The sequence below is a fragment of the Salmo trutta genome, chromosome 12, assembly GCF_901001165.1.
Source record: "Salmo trutta chromosome 12, fSalTru1.1, whole genome shotgun sequence".
NCBI classification, from domain to species: domain Eukaryota; kingdom Metazoa; phylum Chordata; class Actinopteri; order Salmoniformes; family Salmonidae; genus Salmo; species Salmo trutta.
Genome location: NC_042968.1, coordinates 95267711 through 95286889, shown reverse-complemented (window position 1 = coordinate 95286889; position 19179 = coordinate 95267711). Strand labels below are relative to the sequence as shown.

At 43.9% G+C, this 19179-nt stretch overlaps 1 protein-coding gene across 1 annotated transcript in view; it reads left to right on the top strand.

Moving 5' to 3' along the window:
- fat3b (FAT atypical cadherin 3b) overlaps positions 1-19179 on the top strand; it is a 231967-nt gene that overhangs the window by 27276 nt on the left and 185512 nt on the right. Inside the window, exons 15-16 of the mRNA XM_029766750.1 lie at positions 28-162; positions 14078-14273. Of these exons, the coding sequence (XP_029622610.1) occupies positions 28-162; positions 14078-14273 (331 nt within the window). The remainder of the gene's footprint in view (positions 1-27; positions 163-14077; positions 14274-19179) is intronic.

The following is a 19179-nucleotide window of genomic DNA, read 5'->3' as shown; positions in this document are numbered from 1 at the left end:
CTGTATTCTATGTTATTGTATATCTAGGTGGATGCAGTGAGCGGCGCAGTGAGGGTGGGGAAGCAGCTGGACTATGAGAGACAGCAGATCTATAACCTGACTGTAATAGCCGAGGACAGAGGGACACCTATCCTACGCTCTCTATCTTACCTGGACATAGAGGTACACACACACACACACACCCCTCGCTCTCTCTCTCTCTCGCTCTCTCTCCTCACCTGTCCTCTCTCTCTCTCTCTCTCTCTCTCTCTCTCTCTCTCTCTCTCCTCACCTGTCCATCTCTCTCTCTCTCTCTCTCTCCACACCTGTCCCCTCTCTCTCGCTCTCTCTCCTCACCTGTCCTCTCTCTCTCTCTCTCTTTCTCTCTCTCCTCACCCTTTCTCTCTCTTGCTCTCTCTCTCCCTTTCAAATTCAAGCTGCTTTATTGCCATGAAAAACATTGCGTTGTACATTGTACAAACATTGTAGAATAAATAATAATACAATCAAATAAATACATTAAACAGAAATATAAACGCAACATGCAACAATTGTAGAGGTCCTGGGCTGGAGTGGTTACACGTGACCTGTGGTTGTGAGGTCGGTTGGACGTACTGCTAAATTCTCTAAAACGACGTCCGAGGTGGCTTATGGTAAAGAAATTAGCATTCAATTATCTGGCAACAGCTGTGGTGGACATTCCTGCAGTCAGCATGCCAATTGCACACTCCCTTCTGCTTCTTCAAAACTTGAGACATCTGTGTCGTTGTGTGACAAAAATCTTAGAGTGACCTTTTATTGTACCCAGCACAAGGTCCACCTGTGTAATGATCATGCTGTTTAATCAGCTTCTTGATATGCCACACCTGTCAGGTGGATGGATTATGTAATCAAATGTGTGCACAAGATTTGAGAGAAATAAACTGGAAAATTGCTGGCATCTTTTATCAACACTTCACATGTTTTATTAATATTTTTGTTCACTTTAATCACTATAATAGAAATAACGATGATAAAATGCTAACAGACAATTGTAGAAATAGAAAACTAGATAATAGGGACAATAAAAGGCTAAATATTGAAAACGAACATGATACTATTACGACTAACATGAATGCTACCACCACTATTATTAAAAATAAATCCTCTTTGTGCTAGGCATCCCACTAGCGTGACAACTTCCGGTGAAACTGGAGGGCGCGCAATTCAAATAAATATTCATAAAAATTATCGATATTAAACATTTATGTACATACAAGTGTCTTATATCGGTTGAAAGCTTAAATTCTTGTTAATCTAACTGCACTGTCCGATTTACAATAGGCTTTACAGCAAAAGCATACCATGCGATTGTTTGAGGATGGCGCCCCACATCAAAATATTTTTCCACCGGCACAGGTATCATTAATTCACAAATAGCGATTAAAATTCACTTACTTTTTGAAAATCTGCCTCTGATTCGTCATCCAAAGGGTCCCAGCTATAACATGTGGTGTCGTTTTGTTAGATAAAATCCTTCTTTATATCCCAAAAAGTCTGTTTAGTTGGCGCCATCTATTTCAGTAATCCACTCGTTCAACATGCCAAGATAGGAATCCGAAAATCTACACCTAAAACTTTGTTTCAACAAGTCAAAATACATTTCTATTTACTACTCAGATACCCTGATATGTAATTAAACTATAATATTTCATACGGAAAGAAGTATGTTCAATAGGAAAACGATATTAGCAGGTGCGTGTCCTCTTCGTCAAGCGCGCATACACGAATTTCCAAGTCTGTGTCCCTGTACTAAAACTGATATTTCTTACTCGTTTTGGAAGAAACAAGCCTGAAACCTTCAACAAAGACTACTGACACCCAGTGGAAGCCATAAGAATTGCATACTGGGAGCTAGATTTAATTATTTCCCTATACGTTCCATTGGAAGAGCATGGGCTCTCAAAAAAACAACAATTCTGGTTGGTTTTTCTTTGGATTTTATCCTACCATATCTACTGTGTTATATTCTCTTACATTATTTTAACATTTCTACAAACTTCAAAGTGTCGTCTTTCCTATGGTACCAATTATAGGCATATCCTGGCTTCTGGGCCTGAGCTACAGGCAGTTTACTTTGGGCTCGTTAGTCAGACAGGAAGTGGAGAAAAAAGGACCCTAGCCCTAATTTTAACACGAATACTACAACTATCCCTACTACTACCATTACCACTAGTAGTATGTATACCTCTAGTATCTCTACTACCACTAGTATCATTTATACCTCTAATATCTCTACTACCACCACCACTAGTAGTATTTATACCTCTAATATCTCTACTACCATTACCACTAGTAGTATTTATACCTCTAATATCTCTACTACCACCATTACCACTAGTAACATTTATACCTCTAATATCTCTACTACTACCATTACCACTAGTAGTATTTATACCTCTAATATATCTACTACCATTACCACTAGTAGTATTTATACCTCTAATATCTCTACTACTACCTACTATAACTATAACTGTCATCCTCACTGTTACATCAGTACTACAACTACCGTCATTATTACAACTACTACTACTACAACCACCATCATTAAACTGCTATCATTACCATCACCCATACTACCCGTACCACTACTATTTGGCATGATCATCACAACAATAATAATAATAAGTAAGTTACTGCTTACTATGCAGATGTTATTATTCAGTGTCCCTCAGGCTGATTCTTTCTTTTGAAGCAGTGCTGGTGTCAGATTGGTTGGTGAGGTCCAACACCAGCTGACTGAGAGGGCTCGTTTCTGGGCTCAGCTCTTGGGTTTGAAGTGCTTTAAATTGGAGACTTAAATTTAGGCTTGAATTTAAGTGTAGCCAAAATGTTTAGGATCTTTTTTTGTATTTTCATTACCACTGGAAAGCGGCCTAATTCTGCCATATAAGCATTGGTTGGTGTATTTCTGTGGACTTAGAATTTTCTAACAGAATTCTGCATGTAGGGCTTCAATTGGATGTTTGCCCCACATTTTAAAATCCAGTTTATTGAGTGGCCCGCAAAACGAAATTCCGTAAAGAGCTATTGGTAGGATTACACTGTCAAATATTTTGGTCCAAATTTGAATTGGGAATTCGAATTCTAATTGGGATGTTGATTTTGAATAGTTTCATTTTTATTGCGTACAATGCTCTGCAGGCTTTTTCTTTGTGGTGCGTTCACTGCCATATTAAAGTTTGCTGATGCAGATATGGTCAGACCAAGGTATGAGTCATTTTTTGTGTGTTCAATTATGGTACTGTTCGAGGTGAATTTGTGTTTGTGTTTCTAACATCATTTTTTTTTCCTGGAAAATCCAGATTAAAAAATAAAATGATTTACCGACATAGACGAAATATGGCATTATTGCTCTAGAACAGTGGTTCCCAAACTTGTTATAGTCCCATGACTCTTCACACATTCAACCTCCAGCTGTGTAAAAGGGGGAGGCTTGCAAGCCAAAGAACACCATCCCAACCGTGAAGCACGGGGGTGGCAGCATCATGTTGTGGGGGTGCTTTGCTGCAGGAGGGACTGGTGCACTTCACAAAATAGATGGCATCATGAGGAAGTAAAAATTATGTGGATATATTGAAGCAACATCTCAAGACATCAGTCAGGAAGTTAAAGCTTGGTCGCAAATGGGTCTTCCAAATGGACAATGACCCCAAGCGTACTTCCAAAGTTGTGGCAAAATGGCTTAAGGACAGCAAAGTCAAGGTATTGGAGTGGCCATCACAAAGCCCTGACCTCAATCCTATAGAAAATTTGTGGGCAGAATTGAAAAAGCGTGTGCGAGCAAGGAGGCCTACAAACCTTACTCAGTTACACCAGCTCTGTCAGGAGGAATGGGCAAAAATTCACCCAACTTATTGTGGGAAGCTTGTGGAAGGCTACCCGAAAAGCTTGACGCAAGTTAAACAATTTAAAGGCAAAGCTACCAAATACTAATTGAGTGTATGTAAACTTCTGACCCACTGGGAATGTGATGAAAGACATAAAAGCTGAAATAAATAATTATCTCTACTATTATTCTGACATTTCTCATTCTTAAAATAAAGTGGTGATCCTAACTGACCTAAGACAGGGATTTTTTTTACTCAGATTCAATGTCAGGAATTGTGAAAAACTGAGTCTAAAGTATTTGGCTAAGGTGTATGTAAACTTCTGACTTCAACTGTGTATGTATTGATCACATCTTTATTAATGCTGCAGAGATTTGCTTTAAAGCAGTATCCAAATCCATTGGATGTAGTGATCACTGTGGTAGCCATATGTAGGGAAACCATAGTTCCAAAGGCTGGTCCTAATATAGTGCTTAAGAGGTCATACAATATGTTTTGTAGTGATTCCAATGGTGTTGATGTAAAGAATATTTGTTGGTCTGTGGTGTGTAATGAGGAGCAACATGTCACGCTCCTCTTCGTCTGAAGATATGGAGAAATCGCTGTCGGAAAAAGTGGACCAATACGCAGCGGGTTGCGTGCTCATCATATTTTATTTAAATGTGAACACCGCGAAAAACAAGAAACAACGACCGACAGCAACAGTTTTGCAGGCTATACATAACGCAATGCAAAAACAACAACCCACAAACCCCAGGTGAAAAACACACTCCTAATATATGACTCCCAATCAGGAACAACGACATACAGCTGTTCCTGATCGGGAGCCACACAGACTAACAAATAAACAGAACAACTAGATAAACCATACAACACAACCCTACTGCCACGTCCTGACCAAAATCGAATACAATTACTCCCTCTGCTGGTCAGGACGTGACAGTACCCCCCCCTAAAGGTGCAGACCCTGAATGAACCTCACAAGAAAACACAAAAATCCCCCAATACCACAACAAAAAAAACAAATACCCCCTAAACAAAAAGGGAGGGAAGGGAGGGTGGCTGCCGTCAATGACGGCAGTTGTGCTACACCCCCCCCTCCCCAACCCACCTACACTGGAGGAGAATCTGGTTCTGGCCTCCTGTCCTCCCGACTGACGACATAGTCTCTTGGTTCTGGACCGTAGGCAGACTCCTTTGGTTCAAAGCTGTAGGCAGACACACAGTTCATAGTTAATTTCAATCTCACCCGGTTCCGGGTCGCGGGCAGACTCACCCGGTTCCGGGTCGCGGGCAGACTCACCCGGTTCCGGGTCGCGGGCAGACTCACCCGGTTCCGGGTCGCGGGCAGACTCACCCGGTTCCGGGTCGCGGGCAGACTCACCCGGTTCCGGGTCGCTGGCAGACTCACCCTGTTCCGGACAGTGGGCAGACTCACCCGGTTCCGGACAGTTGGCCGTCTCACCCGGTTCCGGACAGTGGGCCGTCTCACCCGGTTCCGGACAGTGGGCCGTCTTCCCCGGTTTCGGACAGTGGGCCGTCTCCCCCGGTTCCGGACAGTGGGCCGTCTCCCCCGGTTCCGGACAGTGGGCCGTCTCCCCCGGTTCCGGACAGTGGGCCGTCTCACCTGGTTCCGGACAGTGGGCCGTCTCACCTGGTTCCGGACACTCTGGACGAGGCACTGTTGCCGGACACTCTGGACAAGGCACTGTTGCCGGATACTCTGGCCTGGTCTGACGCACTGGAAGCCTGATGCGTGGGGCTGGTAGTGGAGGTACCAGCCTGGGGACACGCACCTCAGGGCTAGTGCGAGGAGCGGGAACAGGCTGAGTAGGACTAGGCTGACTCACTGGAAGCTTGATACGTGGTGCTGGTACTGGACGTGCCAGACTAGAGGTTCGCACTTCCGGGTCAGCACGAGAGGCGGGAACTGGAACTACTGGGCCATGGAGGCGCACGGGTGGGCTTGATCGCGCCTCCTGCACAACCTGTCCTGGCTGGATGGAACTAGCAGCCCTGTACGAGCGGGGTGCTAGTACAGGGCGAACTGGGCTGTGCAGGGGCTTGATGGTTACCTTGCGTAGAGCGGGTACAGGGTAGCCTGGTCCTAGGAGGCGTACCGGCGACCAGAAGCGCTGCGCAGGCATCGTCCTACCAGGCTGGATGCCCACTCTAGCACGGCATCTGCGAGGGGCTGGAATAGCTCGCACCGGACTGTGCGAGCGTATGGGCGAGATCGTGCGCACTTCCTCAAACTTCGGCGCCCTCCACTCCATACGTTCCTCCATGTAAGCACGGATAGCTAGCTTATGGCTTTTCCTTGGCCTAGCCAAACTACCCGTGTGCCCCCCCAAAAAAATTATTGGGGGTGCCTCTCGTGCTTCTCCATCAGCGCGTTCCTGGCCTCATACCGCCGCCTCTCTGCCTTAGCTTCTTCTATTTCCTCCCATGGGCGACGGTATTCTCCAGCCTGGTGCCAAGGTCCAGCCCTGTCCAGAATCTCCTCCCAAGTCCATCTCTCTCTATAGTCCATGTACTTCATCTGCTGCTCCTTTCTCCGCTGCTTGGTCTTTGTTTGGTGGGTTGTTCTGTCACGGCTGTCGAAATGTAAGGACCAAGGCGCAGCGGGTTGAGTGCTCATCATTAATTTATTAAACAACGTGAACACGAAAAAACAAGAAAATCAGAAACATGACAGGAACAGTTAGCAGGCTAACATAAAGCAGCAGTGCTAAAGACAACAATCCACAAATCCCAGGTGAAAAACACACTCCTAATATATGACTCCCAATCAGGAACAACGACATACAGCTGTTCCTGATCAGGAGCCACACAGACTAACAAAGAAACAGAACAACTAGATAAACCATACAACACAACCCTACTGCCATGTCCTGACCAAAATCTAATACAATTACTCCCTCTGCTGGTCAGGACGTGACATATCCAGACGCTGCACTTGACACATTTATGAAATTGCTTATCCCAGTTACTAATAAGCACCCATTAAGAAAATGACTGTAAAAACTGTTAAATCCCCGTGGATTGACGAGGAATTGAAATATTGTATGGTTGAGAGGGATGAGGCAAAAGGAATGGCAAATGAAGTCTGGCTGCAAAACCGATCTTGAAAACATATAGTGCAAATTGAGAAATCATGTGACTAAACTGAATAAAAAGAAGAAACTACACTATGAAACAAAGATAAATGACATAAAGAATGATAGTAAAAAGCTTTGGAGCACCTTAAATGACGTTTTGGGAAATAAGGCAAACAGCTCCATCATTCATTGAATCAGATGGTTAATTAATCACAAAACCCACTGATATTGCCAATTACTTTAATGATTTTTTCATTCGAAAATTTCGTCATGACGTGTGTGCCCTCAAGCCTGGAGGGAAGTTAGTCATTCCGCTACCTAAGAATAGTAAAGCCCCCTTTACTGGCTCAAATAGTCGACCAATCAGCCTGTTACCAACCTTTAGTAAACTTCTGGAAAAAATGTTGTTTGACCAAATACAATCCTATTTCACAGTAAACAAATTGACAACAGACTTTAAGCATACTTATAGGGAAGGACATTTGTAATGGAATTTTAATGTTTGTGCTTTTCTTATAACTCATTTCTGTGTTCTATTCATGTGTTGTTCTATAAACCAATTTCTGTGTTCATGCAAGTGACTGACTGTACAAATCCTCACTATCAGTAGCTGCAATTTGGCAGTACGCCCCGACCCTGTTTTGAGAACGAACAAACTATATCTCAGTTTCAAGGTCACAGGTTAGAGAGAAGAAGCCTCGGGAGATATTGGTCGGTCCCATGAATGAATCAAAACGGTAATGATGAATGAATTATGCTAAATCATGCAAATATAACTTGTCTGTGTAAAGCCGTATACAAGACAACTGTTGGGACTGCCCCAGCAGAGCTCCTGATTGACATGTGTACTATGGTGCATGAAGTTTGTTGGAACCTCTCCAGCGCACTGACAAATAAACAGTGATTTACTGAAGATTGACTTTGAGTGCCCCTGTCAAAGAATTTCCACGACACATTCAACAAGCACTTACAGAAATGACTGATGATTGGCTGAGAGAAATTGATGATAAAAAGATTGTGGAGCTGTTTACTGCTGTAGAGAGCTGTAGACGTCAGTGTGGCTTTTGACATTATGGATCATAGTCTGCTGCTGGAAAAACGTATGTATAATGGCTTTACACCCCCTGCTATATTGTGGATAAAGAGTTATGTGTCGAACAGAACACATAAGGTGTTCTTTAATGGAATGGAACATAATCCAGTTAGAATCAGGAATTCCCCAGGGTAGCTGTTTAGGCCCCTTTCTTTTGTCAATCTTTACTAATGACATGCTACTGACTTTGAGTAAAGCCAGTGTGTCTATGTATGGGGATGACTCAACACTATACACGTCAGCTACCACAGTGAGTGAAATCACTGCAACACCTAACAAAGAGTTGCAGCTATTTTCAGAGTGGGTGGCATGGATTAAGTTAGTCCTAAATATTTGAAAAACTAAAAACATTGTATTTGGGACAAATCATTCACTGAACCCTAAACCTCAACTAAATCTTGTTTCGAGTGTGCTGAGAGTTGGGGAAGCTAGTTCAGGGAGTGAAAACATTTAATAAATAAATGAACAAAACAAGAAACACGAACAGCGCACCAACATAAAACAGGAACAATGACGACTGGGGAAGAAACCAAAGGGAGTGACATATAAAGGGCAGGTAAACAAGGAGGTGATGGAGTCCAGGGGAGTGTCATTATGCTCCTAACGCTGGTGACAGGCGTGCGCCCTAACGAGCAGCCTGGTGACCTAGAGGCCGGAGAGGGAGCACACGTGACAAATCTTGTGATGAATAATGTTCTGCCTTCTTAAAAACACTATCAACAAGGCAGGTCCTACAGGCCCTAGTTTCTCCCTTCTTAACAACACTATCAACAAGGCAGGCCCTACATGCACTAGTTTCTACCTTCTTAACCTGTTGGTGACCCCTTCCCGTTCTCATCCCGTTAACGGGATTGATTTTGACAACAGCCAGTGGAAAATCAGAGCGCCAAATTTAAAACAGCTAAAATCTCAGAAACCTGGTCTGGTAGAACTGTGCTGTGGTGGAACGGTTCTGGTTGTGCTGTATTGTGATGGTCTCGGGCTGGTTGGGATGTCTTGAGGCCGGCCTGCTGAGGTTGAAGAGGCGCTGCTGCGCCTTCTTCACCACGCTGTCTGTGTGGGTGGACCATTTCAGTTTATCTGTGATGTGTACGCCGAGGAACTTAAAACTTTCCACCTTCTCCACTGCTGTCCATTCAATGTGGATAGGGGGATGCTCCCTCTGCTGTTTCCTGAATTCCACTATCATCTCCTTTATTTTGTTGACGTTGAGTGAGAGGTTGTTTTCCTGATACCACACTCCGAGGGCCCTCACCTCCTCCCTGTAGGCTGTCTCGTCGTTATTGGTAATCAAGCCCACTACTGTTGTGTCGTCTGCAAACTTGATGATTGAGTTGGAGGCGTGCATGGCCACGCAGTCGTGGGTGAACAGTGGGTACAGGAAGGGGCTGAGCACGCACCCTTGTTGGGCCCAAGTGTTGAGGATCAGCGAAGTGGAGATTTTGTTTCCTGCCTTCACCACCTGGGGGGCGGCCAGGACTGAGCACACTTCCTCCAGGACTGAGCACACTTCCTCCAGGACTGAGCACACTTCCTCCAGGACTGAGCACACTTCCTCCAGGACTGTCCCGCAAAGATGCAAGAGATTGAACTTCATTGAGTTCGACCCCATTAGTTTGCACTATATAGAGCCAGGAGGGGGAGTCTGCTGGGTGGGCGGATCCTGCCTTGTCGGTCCTGCTGTAGCGCTAAGGTTATGGCTGAGGTCTGAAGTGGGCTGTTCTGCTGGGCTGTGTGGTCCTCTGTTAGCTGGGCTGTGTGGTCCTCTGTTAGCTGGGCTGTGTGTTCCTCTTTTAGCTGGGCTGTGTGGTCCTCTGTTAGCTGGGCTGTGTGTTCCTCTGTTAGCTGGGCTGTGTGGTCCTCTGTTAGCTGGGCTGTGTGGTCCTCTGTTAGCTGGGCTGTGTGGTCCTCTGTTAGCTGGGCTGTGTGGTCCTCTGTTAGCTGGGCTGTGTGGTCCTCTGTTAGCTGGGCTGTTCCTCTGTTAGCTGGGCTGTGTGTTCCTCTATTAGCTGGGTTGTGTGTTTCTCTGTTAGCTGGGCTGTGTGGTCCTCTGTTAGCTGGGCTGTGTGGTCCTCTGTTAGTGCTGGTCCGTTGTGTGTGTCTGTGCTGTCTGACGTGTGTCTCTCTCCAGCTCAATGAATGTATCCTTCTCAATGATGTAGGAGCCGTGCTGTTGTGGGACCTGGGTGTGTTCAGTACTGGGGGGGAGTGACTCTTCTCGTCTGCAGGACAGTTTTGAAGAGGTGTGATCAGACTCGCTTGGGGAGTTGTCACCAAGAGAAAGCTTCTATTGCCGTGCTCTCTCTTTGATTCTGTGGAAGTCCTTCAAGGAAAGGTTTGAACCGGCCCCCCTCCAACTGTTCTCTTCTTGTACAGGTTGACAGAGAGTGTCTGAGGGTCCTCGTTTTCCAGTATTCTGATGTTCCACCCTCCGCCAATACCCTCTCTCTTAAAAGAGGGGTAGTGTGGTCTTATAGCTGTGTGCCATGCTCAGGGATGGTCTGTGTGGAAGATTAGGTAGCTTACGTTCCCATTTTTGTAGCAGTCAGCAAAAAGTGTCTCTGGATTGTCCATGAGGAGCATCTTTTTTGTGCTCTTTCCGTGCCTTGTCATTTTTCATATCCAAGGGGTACTGTACTGTGGTGACTTCTGCACAGAGGGAAGCCGGGGATCATTATTGGGCTTCACACCTCTCACTTCACACTGAAGTGCTAATTCATGTTGCTGTCGAATCTGTTCTTTGCTAACAAGCTTGGTAGACTTTTATTAACTTAGCAGTCAATTTTTATAAAGTTAAATATCTAGAGATTTATTGTAATGTTGTTTTCATTCAAGGCTTTTGAAGTATAGCTTCAGACTGAACGTTACCTACTCTGTTCCAGGTTGGATGATGTTTTCGTGTTTCAGTTGTGCTTCTTTTGCTTGTTGTTGGTTTGTCGGAAAGTTTGCTGGATTGTCCTTGGCTGTAAGAATCCTTGGGAGTAAAAAACCTTCCAGAATCCTTCCAGGTAATTTTGTCCAAAATCAGGTTGTAGGTTTACAGTTTGGATTTGGAGTAAAGGTTATATTGTGGAGGGTAGTATCCTGTATATGTCCTTGTCAAAAAAAATCCAAGTTTATGCAACTCTAAATCTATATTTCTTTAGAAAAACACTGAAAGATTCAGGAGCTCATCTCTCTCTCTCTCTCTCTCTCTCTCTCTCTGTCTGTCTGTCTGTCTGTCTGTCTGTCTGTCTGTCTGTCTGTCTGTCTGTCTGTCTGTCTGTCTGTCTGTCTGTCTGTCTGTCTGTCTGTCTGTCTGTCTGTCTGTCTGTCTGTGTGTAATTCCAGTATAGAATGAGGATAATGATAATCCATTTAATTTCACTGGTAATAATAACACTCCATATAATCATGGATACAGGTACAACATGATGATGGTCCCACTCTGCATTACTGTCAGTTATAAACAATTTAAATAATACAGGGAATTAATGTTCATGTTCCTCAGCTATGGAAATCATATACATACCTGGAATTAATAGTCGTGGTTTGTGAGAGCAAAATTACAAGACTATGTAATACTTTTATTGCATCAAATGGTTGTTTTATGCAACAGAATAGAGTATTCTGTTAACTATTGTGTGTGTGTGTGTTGTACTGAGGATGGGCCTCTGAGAGATAACACTGACAGAGGAGATTTACGATGTCTTTGGGTGATAAAACCTAAAGAGCATTCCAGAGGACATGAGCTAATGGTTCTGTTCTATACCGTACCAGGGAGAGACGGGTCCAGTTTGGAGTAGGAGGACCAGACACTGGTCTGTTCTATACCGTACCAGGGAGAGACGGGTCCAGTTTGGAGTAGGAGGACCAGACACTGGTCTGTTCTATACCGTACCAGGGAGAGACGGATCCAGTTTGGAGTAGGAGGACCAGACACTGGTCTGTTCTATACCGTACCAGGAAGAGACGGTTCCAGTTTGGGGTAGGAGGACCAGACACTGGTCTGTTCTATACCGTACCAGGAAGAGACGGTTCCAGTTTGGGGTAGGAGGACCAGACACTGGTCTGTTCTATACCGTACCAGGGAGAGACGGATCCAGTTTGGAGTAGGAGGACCAGACACTGGTCTGTTCTATACCGTACCAGGGAGAGACGGATCCAGTTTGGGGTAGGAGGACCAGACACTGGTCTGTTCTATACCGTACCAGGGAGAGACGGATCCAGTTTGGGGTAGGAGGACCAGACACTGGTCTGTTCTATACCGTATCAGGAAGAGACGGTTCCAGTTTGGAGTAGGAGGACCAGACACTGGTCTGTTCTATACCGTACCAGGGAGAGACAGATCCAGTTTGGAGTAGGAGGACCAGACACTGGTCTGTTCTATACCGTACCAGGGAGAGACGGGTCCAGTTAGGAGTAGGAAGACCAGACACTGGTCTCTATACAATGAATACTGTTGACCCAACTGTTTTATCTTTCATACAAATCTTAACCTTGTGACCTATTCTATATATCTGTTGTTCGTCATGACGCCCTGACCTTAAACTGCCGTTTATATTCTCTTTTTTCGGGGTTAGGTCAGGGTGTGATGTGGGGTGGGGCATTCTATGCCATTCTATGTTTTGTATTTCTTTGTGTTGAGCAGAGTATGGTTCCTAATCAGAGGCAGCTGTCTATCGTTGTCTCTGATTAGGAATCATACTTAGGCAGCCCTTTTTTTCCCCCCTCCTTCTGTGTGGGATCATGTTTTTGTACAGCTCAGTATAGCCTGCAGTATGTGACGTTTGTTTTTCCTTGGTTTGTTATTTTGTTTGAGTGTTCTGAGTTACAATAAATATAAATATGAGCACTTTCCACGCTGCACCTTGGTCTACTCCTTTTGACGAACGTCACATCTTGGCTATAAAATACCTTTGTACTTTTGTCTCTGGGCTCTCAAAGAATAATTTGATCGTTAATCGTCGACCAGCCACGACCAGCCATAATTATCGTAGAGCACTCAATTGATTCACTTTATATGTGTGCATTGTATTGACCTGCTCCCTTATTAATAAGTGAATAAAGATTTAGTGTAAGTATAATTCTGACTTGTGTGATAAGTTTGTCTCTCCTCATTTGATAGTAAATAAGTTAACCACCACAGGTTTCTCCCTCAGCCAGAATAATTCTCAGCTTCATGTTATTAGTAAACGCACAGAAGTTGGGAATTGATTAAGATATTTATGCCTTCCCTGTGGCTCAGTTGGTAGAGCATGGTGTTTGCAACGCCAGCATGGTTTGTGCAACGCCAGGGTTGTGGGTTCGATTCCCACGGGGGGCCAGTACAAAAAAAAAATTATGCATGAAAAAATGAAATGTATGTATTCACTACTGTAAGTCGCTCTGGATAAGAGCATCTGCTAAAATGACTAAAATGTAAGTAATTTCTTGAAGAAGATATGATCTTATTTGGTTGTAGAGGAGGCAGTGCATCTCTGTCTCTACCTCCCCTGTCGTTCAGTGACCAGATGGATGCTCCTCTTTGGACGGCCATGTCTTTTTATGTCTCCCTTCTTCTATAGCCAATTGGTGGTTGCTGAGGCTGTGTTTGGTACCATTGGCCCATTGTACATATTTAACTATGGTATTCCCGCTTTTGAAGGAGTGTCTGCTGGTCTGATTCATGACCTTTTTCTGGAAAAATCACGACTTTGGTTTTCTGAAAGTTGATGTTGATTGTCCAGTTGATGCTGAATTCCTAAATATCGTTAAGTTGTTCCTGTTGACCTTGATCTGTTAGTGACAGTAGGACAAGGTCACCTGGGTAGACCTTGATCTGTTAGTGACAGTAGGACAAGGTCATCTGGGTACAGCAGGAATCTGACCTCATCTTTGAGGGTGATTCCTGGGGCTGCAGATCGGTCCAACAATCGGTATCTCTCTCTCTCCTCTCCTCTCCTCACCTGTCCTCTCTCTCTCTCTCTCTCTCTCCTCTCCTCTCCTCACCTGTCCTCTCTCTCTCTCCTCTCCTCTCCTCACCTGTCCTCTCTCTCTCTCCTTCTCTCCAGGTGGTGGATGTGGATGAGAACCTGTCCTCTCCATACTTCTCTGAGTTTGCAGTGCGGGGCAGTGTGAAGGAGAACAGCAGAGTAGGGACCAGTGTCCTGGTGGTCAGTGCTAGAGACGAGGGGGGAGACAGGGTCGTCTGGTACTCTGTCAGAGGAGGCAGTGGGATCGGCAGCTTCTCCATCGATGAGGAAACAGGTATGCACCATGATGAATTCCTGTAAAGGTTTCAGCATGCTTCATTTTAACTAGTGTGAAACCCTGTATTATCAGCATGTTCTTCAGTATTTAAGAAGTATACCTGTTACAGGTGTTCCTACCTTCAGCAGTGTTATCCTGTGATCAAGCCATCAATGTTTTGTGATTATTGGTGCCGTAAAAATGTTAGCTAACGGGTTAGCAATTAGCATGTTTGACATTTCAGTGGAAATACTACTTTCAGCTTTTTGATAAGCGGTTTAGCCAAAAAATACATCCCGTATTATCGGCATACGGTCCCCAGTTATTGGCCACCTTACTATTTTGTTCAATTACAAGATATATCCATTTCATTTTTGTTAAAAGGTTTCCTAGATCGAATCCTCGAGCTGACAAGGTAAAAATCTGTCGTTCTGCCCCTGAACAAGGCAATTTGACCCACTTTTCCTAGGCTGTCATTGTAAATAAAAATGTGTTCTTAACTGACTAGCCTAGTTAAATAAAGGTTAAACATTTAAGAAAAAAAAGAGGCACCAAACCTCGTGTTCGAAATATTTACTAGATAGTTGACTAGTTGCCTTCCGATTAAAAGAAATGAATCTTGGCCGTTAACTTTTCATTGCGTAGCCCGGTGCGCCCACCTGTGGACTCTTAAAAATGGTTCTTCAACAACATCTTTTTCAGTGTTGTAGCTAAATAAGGTCTCATAATTTGTTTTATAGATGAATCTTATGTTTTGAGAAAGTAGATAACAGTTTAATAATAAAATATAAATGAATATGAATAATTTACATCAAATAAAACTTTAATTCCAGTGACGTGCACTGACATAGAAAGTGAAAACACTGTTGGAGTTTGTGTTGCAGAGATATATTTGAAAAGTTAAGGAAGTAATACACAGATGGGTTGAATAAATAAATAGATTATATTTTAGACATAAATAATTGCATATAAAAACAAACAATTAAATCTCGACTTCCATCACAATAAAAATACAGCTCCACTGCCACCTCTGGATCCCTCTGCAGTGGAACCAGTACTGGCAGAACTCACAGCACACCCCTGCAGTGGAACCAGTACTGGCAGAACTCACTGCACACCCCTGCAGTGGAACCAGTACTGGCAGAACTCACTGCACACCTCTGCAGTGGAACCAGTACTGGCAGAAGTCACTGCACACCCCTGCAGTGGAACCAGTACTGGCAGAAGTCATAGCACACACCTGCAGTGGAACCAGTACTGGCAGAACTCACTGCACACCCCTGCAGTGGAACCAGTACTGGCAGAACTCACTGCACACCTCTGCAGTGGAACCAGTACTGGCAGAAGTCACTGCACACCCCTGCAGTGGAACCAGTACTGGCAGAAGTCATAGCACACACCTGCAGTGGAACCAGTACTGGCAGAACTCACAGCACATCTCTGCAGTGGAACCAGTACTGGCAGAACTCACTGCACACCTCTGCAGTGGAACCAGTACTGGCAGAGGTCACAGCACACACCTGCAGTGGAACCAGTACTGGCAGAACTCACAGCACACCCCACGCAGTGGAACCAGTACTGGCAGAACTCACTGCACACCTCTGCAGTGGAACCAGTACTGGCAGAACTCACTGCACACCTCTGCAGTGGAACCAGTACTGGCAGAACTCACAGCACACCCCTGCAGTGGAACCAGTACTGGCAGAAGTCACAGCACACCCCTGCAGTGGAACCAGTGCTGGCAGAAGTCACTGCCCACCCCTGCAGTGAAACCAGTGCTGGCAGAAGTCACTGCACACCCCTGGCACCTCAGACTCACACTTCCACGGGAAGCTAGCAGGCGGATCACGCTGCCCACAGCGAGCACAGCAGGCGGTGTCTTCTTTAACCTCTCTGGGCTAGATTCCAACAGCCAGTGGAATCCCATGGCGCGATATTCAAATACCTTAGAGATGCTATTACTTCAATTTCTCAAACATATGACTATTTTACACCATTTTAAAGACAAGACTCTCGTTAATCTAACCACACTGTCCGATTTCAAAAAGGCTTTACAATGAAAGCAAAACATTAGATTAATTCAGGAGAGTACCCAGCCAGAAATAAATCAGACACCCATTTTTCAAGCTAGCATATAACGTCACAAAAACCAAAACCACAGCTAAATGCAGCACTAACCTTTGATGATCTTCATCAGATGACACTCCAAGGACATTATGTTATACAATACATGCATGTTTTGTTCAATCAAGTTCATATTTATATCAAAAACCACCATAATGTTTTGCTTTCGTTGTAAAGCCTTTTTGAAATCGGACAATGTGGTTAGATTAACGAGAGTCTTGTCTTTAAAATGGTGTAAAATAGTCATATGTTTGAGAAATTAAAGTAATAGCATTTCTAAGGTATTTGAATATCGCGCCACTCAATTCCACTGGCTGTTGACTAGGTGGGACGATTTACCCTAGAGAGGATATCCTAGCTTCTGAGTTGGTGTATGAGGCAGTTAAAAATGGGCACATATTTTTTTCCAAATTCTCAATACTGCCCCCTAGCCCCAACAGGTTATTAATGGTAAAGAATCAAGCAAACACGGAAAAACAATAAACAAGAACGACTCAAGACAGGCTAACAGGCTATACTAACAAAAATAGCAGTGCTAATGAAACAACCCACAAACCCAGATGACAAACACACTCCTAATATATGACTCCCAATCAGGAACAACGATAACCAGCTGTCCCTGATCGGGAGCCACACAGACCAACATAGAAACAGACATCCCAGAACACACATACACAGACTTCTGCCACATCCTGACCAAAATACTACACAACTACTCCCTCTGCTGGTCAGGACGTGACACATGTGATGTTCAGAACTAGCATACCCACCGAAAACTTCCGGTGAATTTACTAAATTACTCATGATAAACGTTGACAAAATACATAAATTATTTTAAGAATTATAGATACAGAACTCCTTTATGCAATCGCTATGTCCGATTTTAAAATAGCTTTTCGGTGAAAGCACATTTTGCAATATTCTGAGTACATAGCTCGGCCATCACGGCTAGCTATTTTGACATCCGCCAACTTCGGGGTCACCTAAACTCAGAATTACTATTAGAAAAATTGGATTACCTTTGCTGTTCTTCGTCAGAATGCACTCCCAGGACTTCTACTTCAAAAACAAATGTCGTTTTGGTTCCAAATAATCTATAGTTATATCCAAATACCTCCGTTTTGTTCGTGCGTTCAGGTCACTATCCGAAGGGTAACGCGCGAGCGCATTTCGTGACAAAAAATGTCAAAATATTCCATTACCGTACTTCGAAGCATGTCAAACGCTGTTTAAAATACATTTTTAAGCTACTTTTCTCATAAAATAGCGTTAATATTCCAACCGGGCAACGTTTTATTCATTCAAAGACTGAAAGAAAAAAATGGAGTAGTCTCATGAACACGCATCTCCAGTCTCACTGTCCCCAGGCTGACCACTTACAATCTCTGCTGCTGTTCTTTGCCCAGAGACAGCAGACACCCCATTCCACTTTCTGGCGGCTTTAGAGAGCCAATGGAAGCCTTAGAAAGTGTCACGTTACAGCACAGATGCTGTAATGTCGATAGAGATGCAACAGAAGGACAACAAATTGTCAGACAGGGCACTTCCTGTATGGAATCGTCTCAGGTTTTGGCCTGCCATATGAGTTCTGTTATACTCACAGACACCATTCAAACCGTTTTAGAAACTTTAGAGTGTTTTCTATCCAAATCTACTAATTATATGCATATTATAGTTTCTGGGCAGGAATAGTAACCAGATTAAATCGGGTACGTTTTTTATCCGGCTGTGAAAATACTGCCCCCTATACCACAACAGGTTAAAAGGTAATTTGCCTCCTTCACGAGTGTAGTCTCAATGTTTTGAAATGGTCTAATACCAGACTGGAACATTTTGTATAGATTATTTGTCTTCGGAAAGGCAGTGAGTTGCTGAACAACAGCTTTAAAAATAAAAATGTGATGATTGGAATTTTTGATATAGGCCAATAGTTTAAGGTATGGCTTTTTCAAGACATGCTTTATTACTGCCCTTTTAGTTTGGTACACACCCGGAGGGAGCCATGTTATTATGTTCAACATAGTAGGGCCAAGCACAGGAAGTAGTTCTTTCAGCAGTTTAGTTGGAATAGGGTCTAGTATGCAGCTTGACGGTTTAGAGGCCATGACTATATGATAATTCTACTGACCTTGTAGTGACCTCGTGTGTGAACAGGGTCCAGTAGGCAGCTGGATGGCCAGTGCTTTCGGAAAGTATTCAGACCACTTGACTTTTTCCAAATTTTGTTACGTTACAGCATTATTCTAAAATTGATTAAAGTGTTTTTTTCTCCCCCTCATCAATCTACACTCAATACCCTATAATGACAAAGCAAAAACAGGTTTAAACCCCCCTCCCGGAAATATCAGATTTACATAAGTATTCAGACCCTTTACTCAGTACTTTGTTGAAGCACCATTTGCAGCGATTAAGGAGTGATGAGGAGTTTCTTCACGTGAGGAGTGATGAGGTGTTTCTTTACATAACGAGTGATGAGGTGTTTCTTTACATAACGAGTGATGAGGTGTTTCTTCACGTGAGGAGTGATGAGGTGTTTCTTCACGTGAGGAGTGATGAGGTGTTTCTTCACGTGAGGAGTGATGAGGTGTTTCTTCACGTGAGGAGTGATGAGGTGTTTCATCACGTGAAGAATGATGAGGTGTTTCTTTACTTAAGGAGTGATGAGGTGTTTCTTCACGTGAGGAGTGATGAGGAGTTTCTTTACTTAAGGAGTGATGAGGTGTTTCTTCACGTGAGGAGTGATGAGGTGTTTCTTCACGTGAGGAGTGATGAGGAGTTTCTTTACTTAAGGAGTGATGAG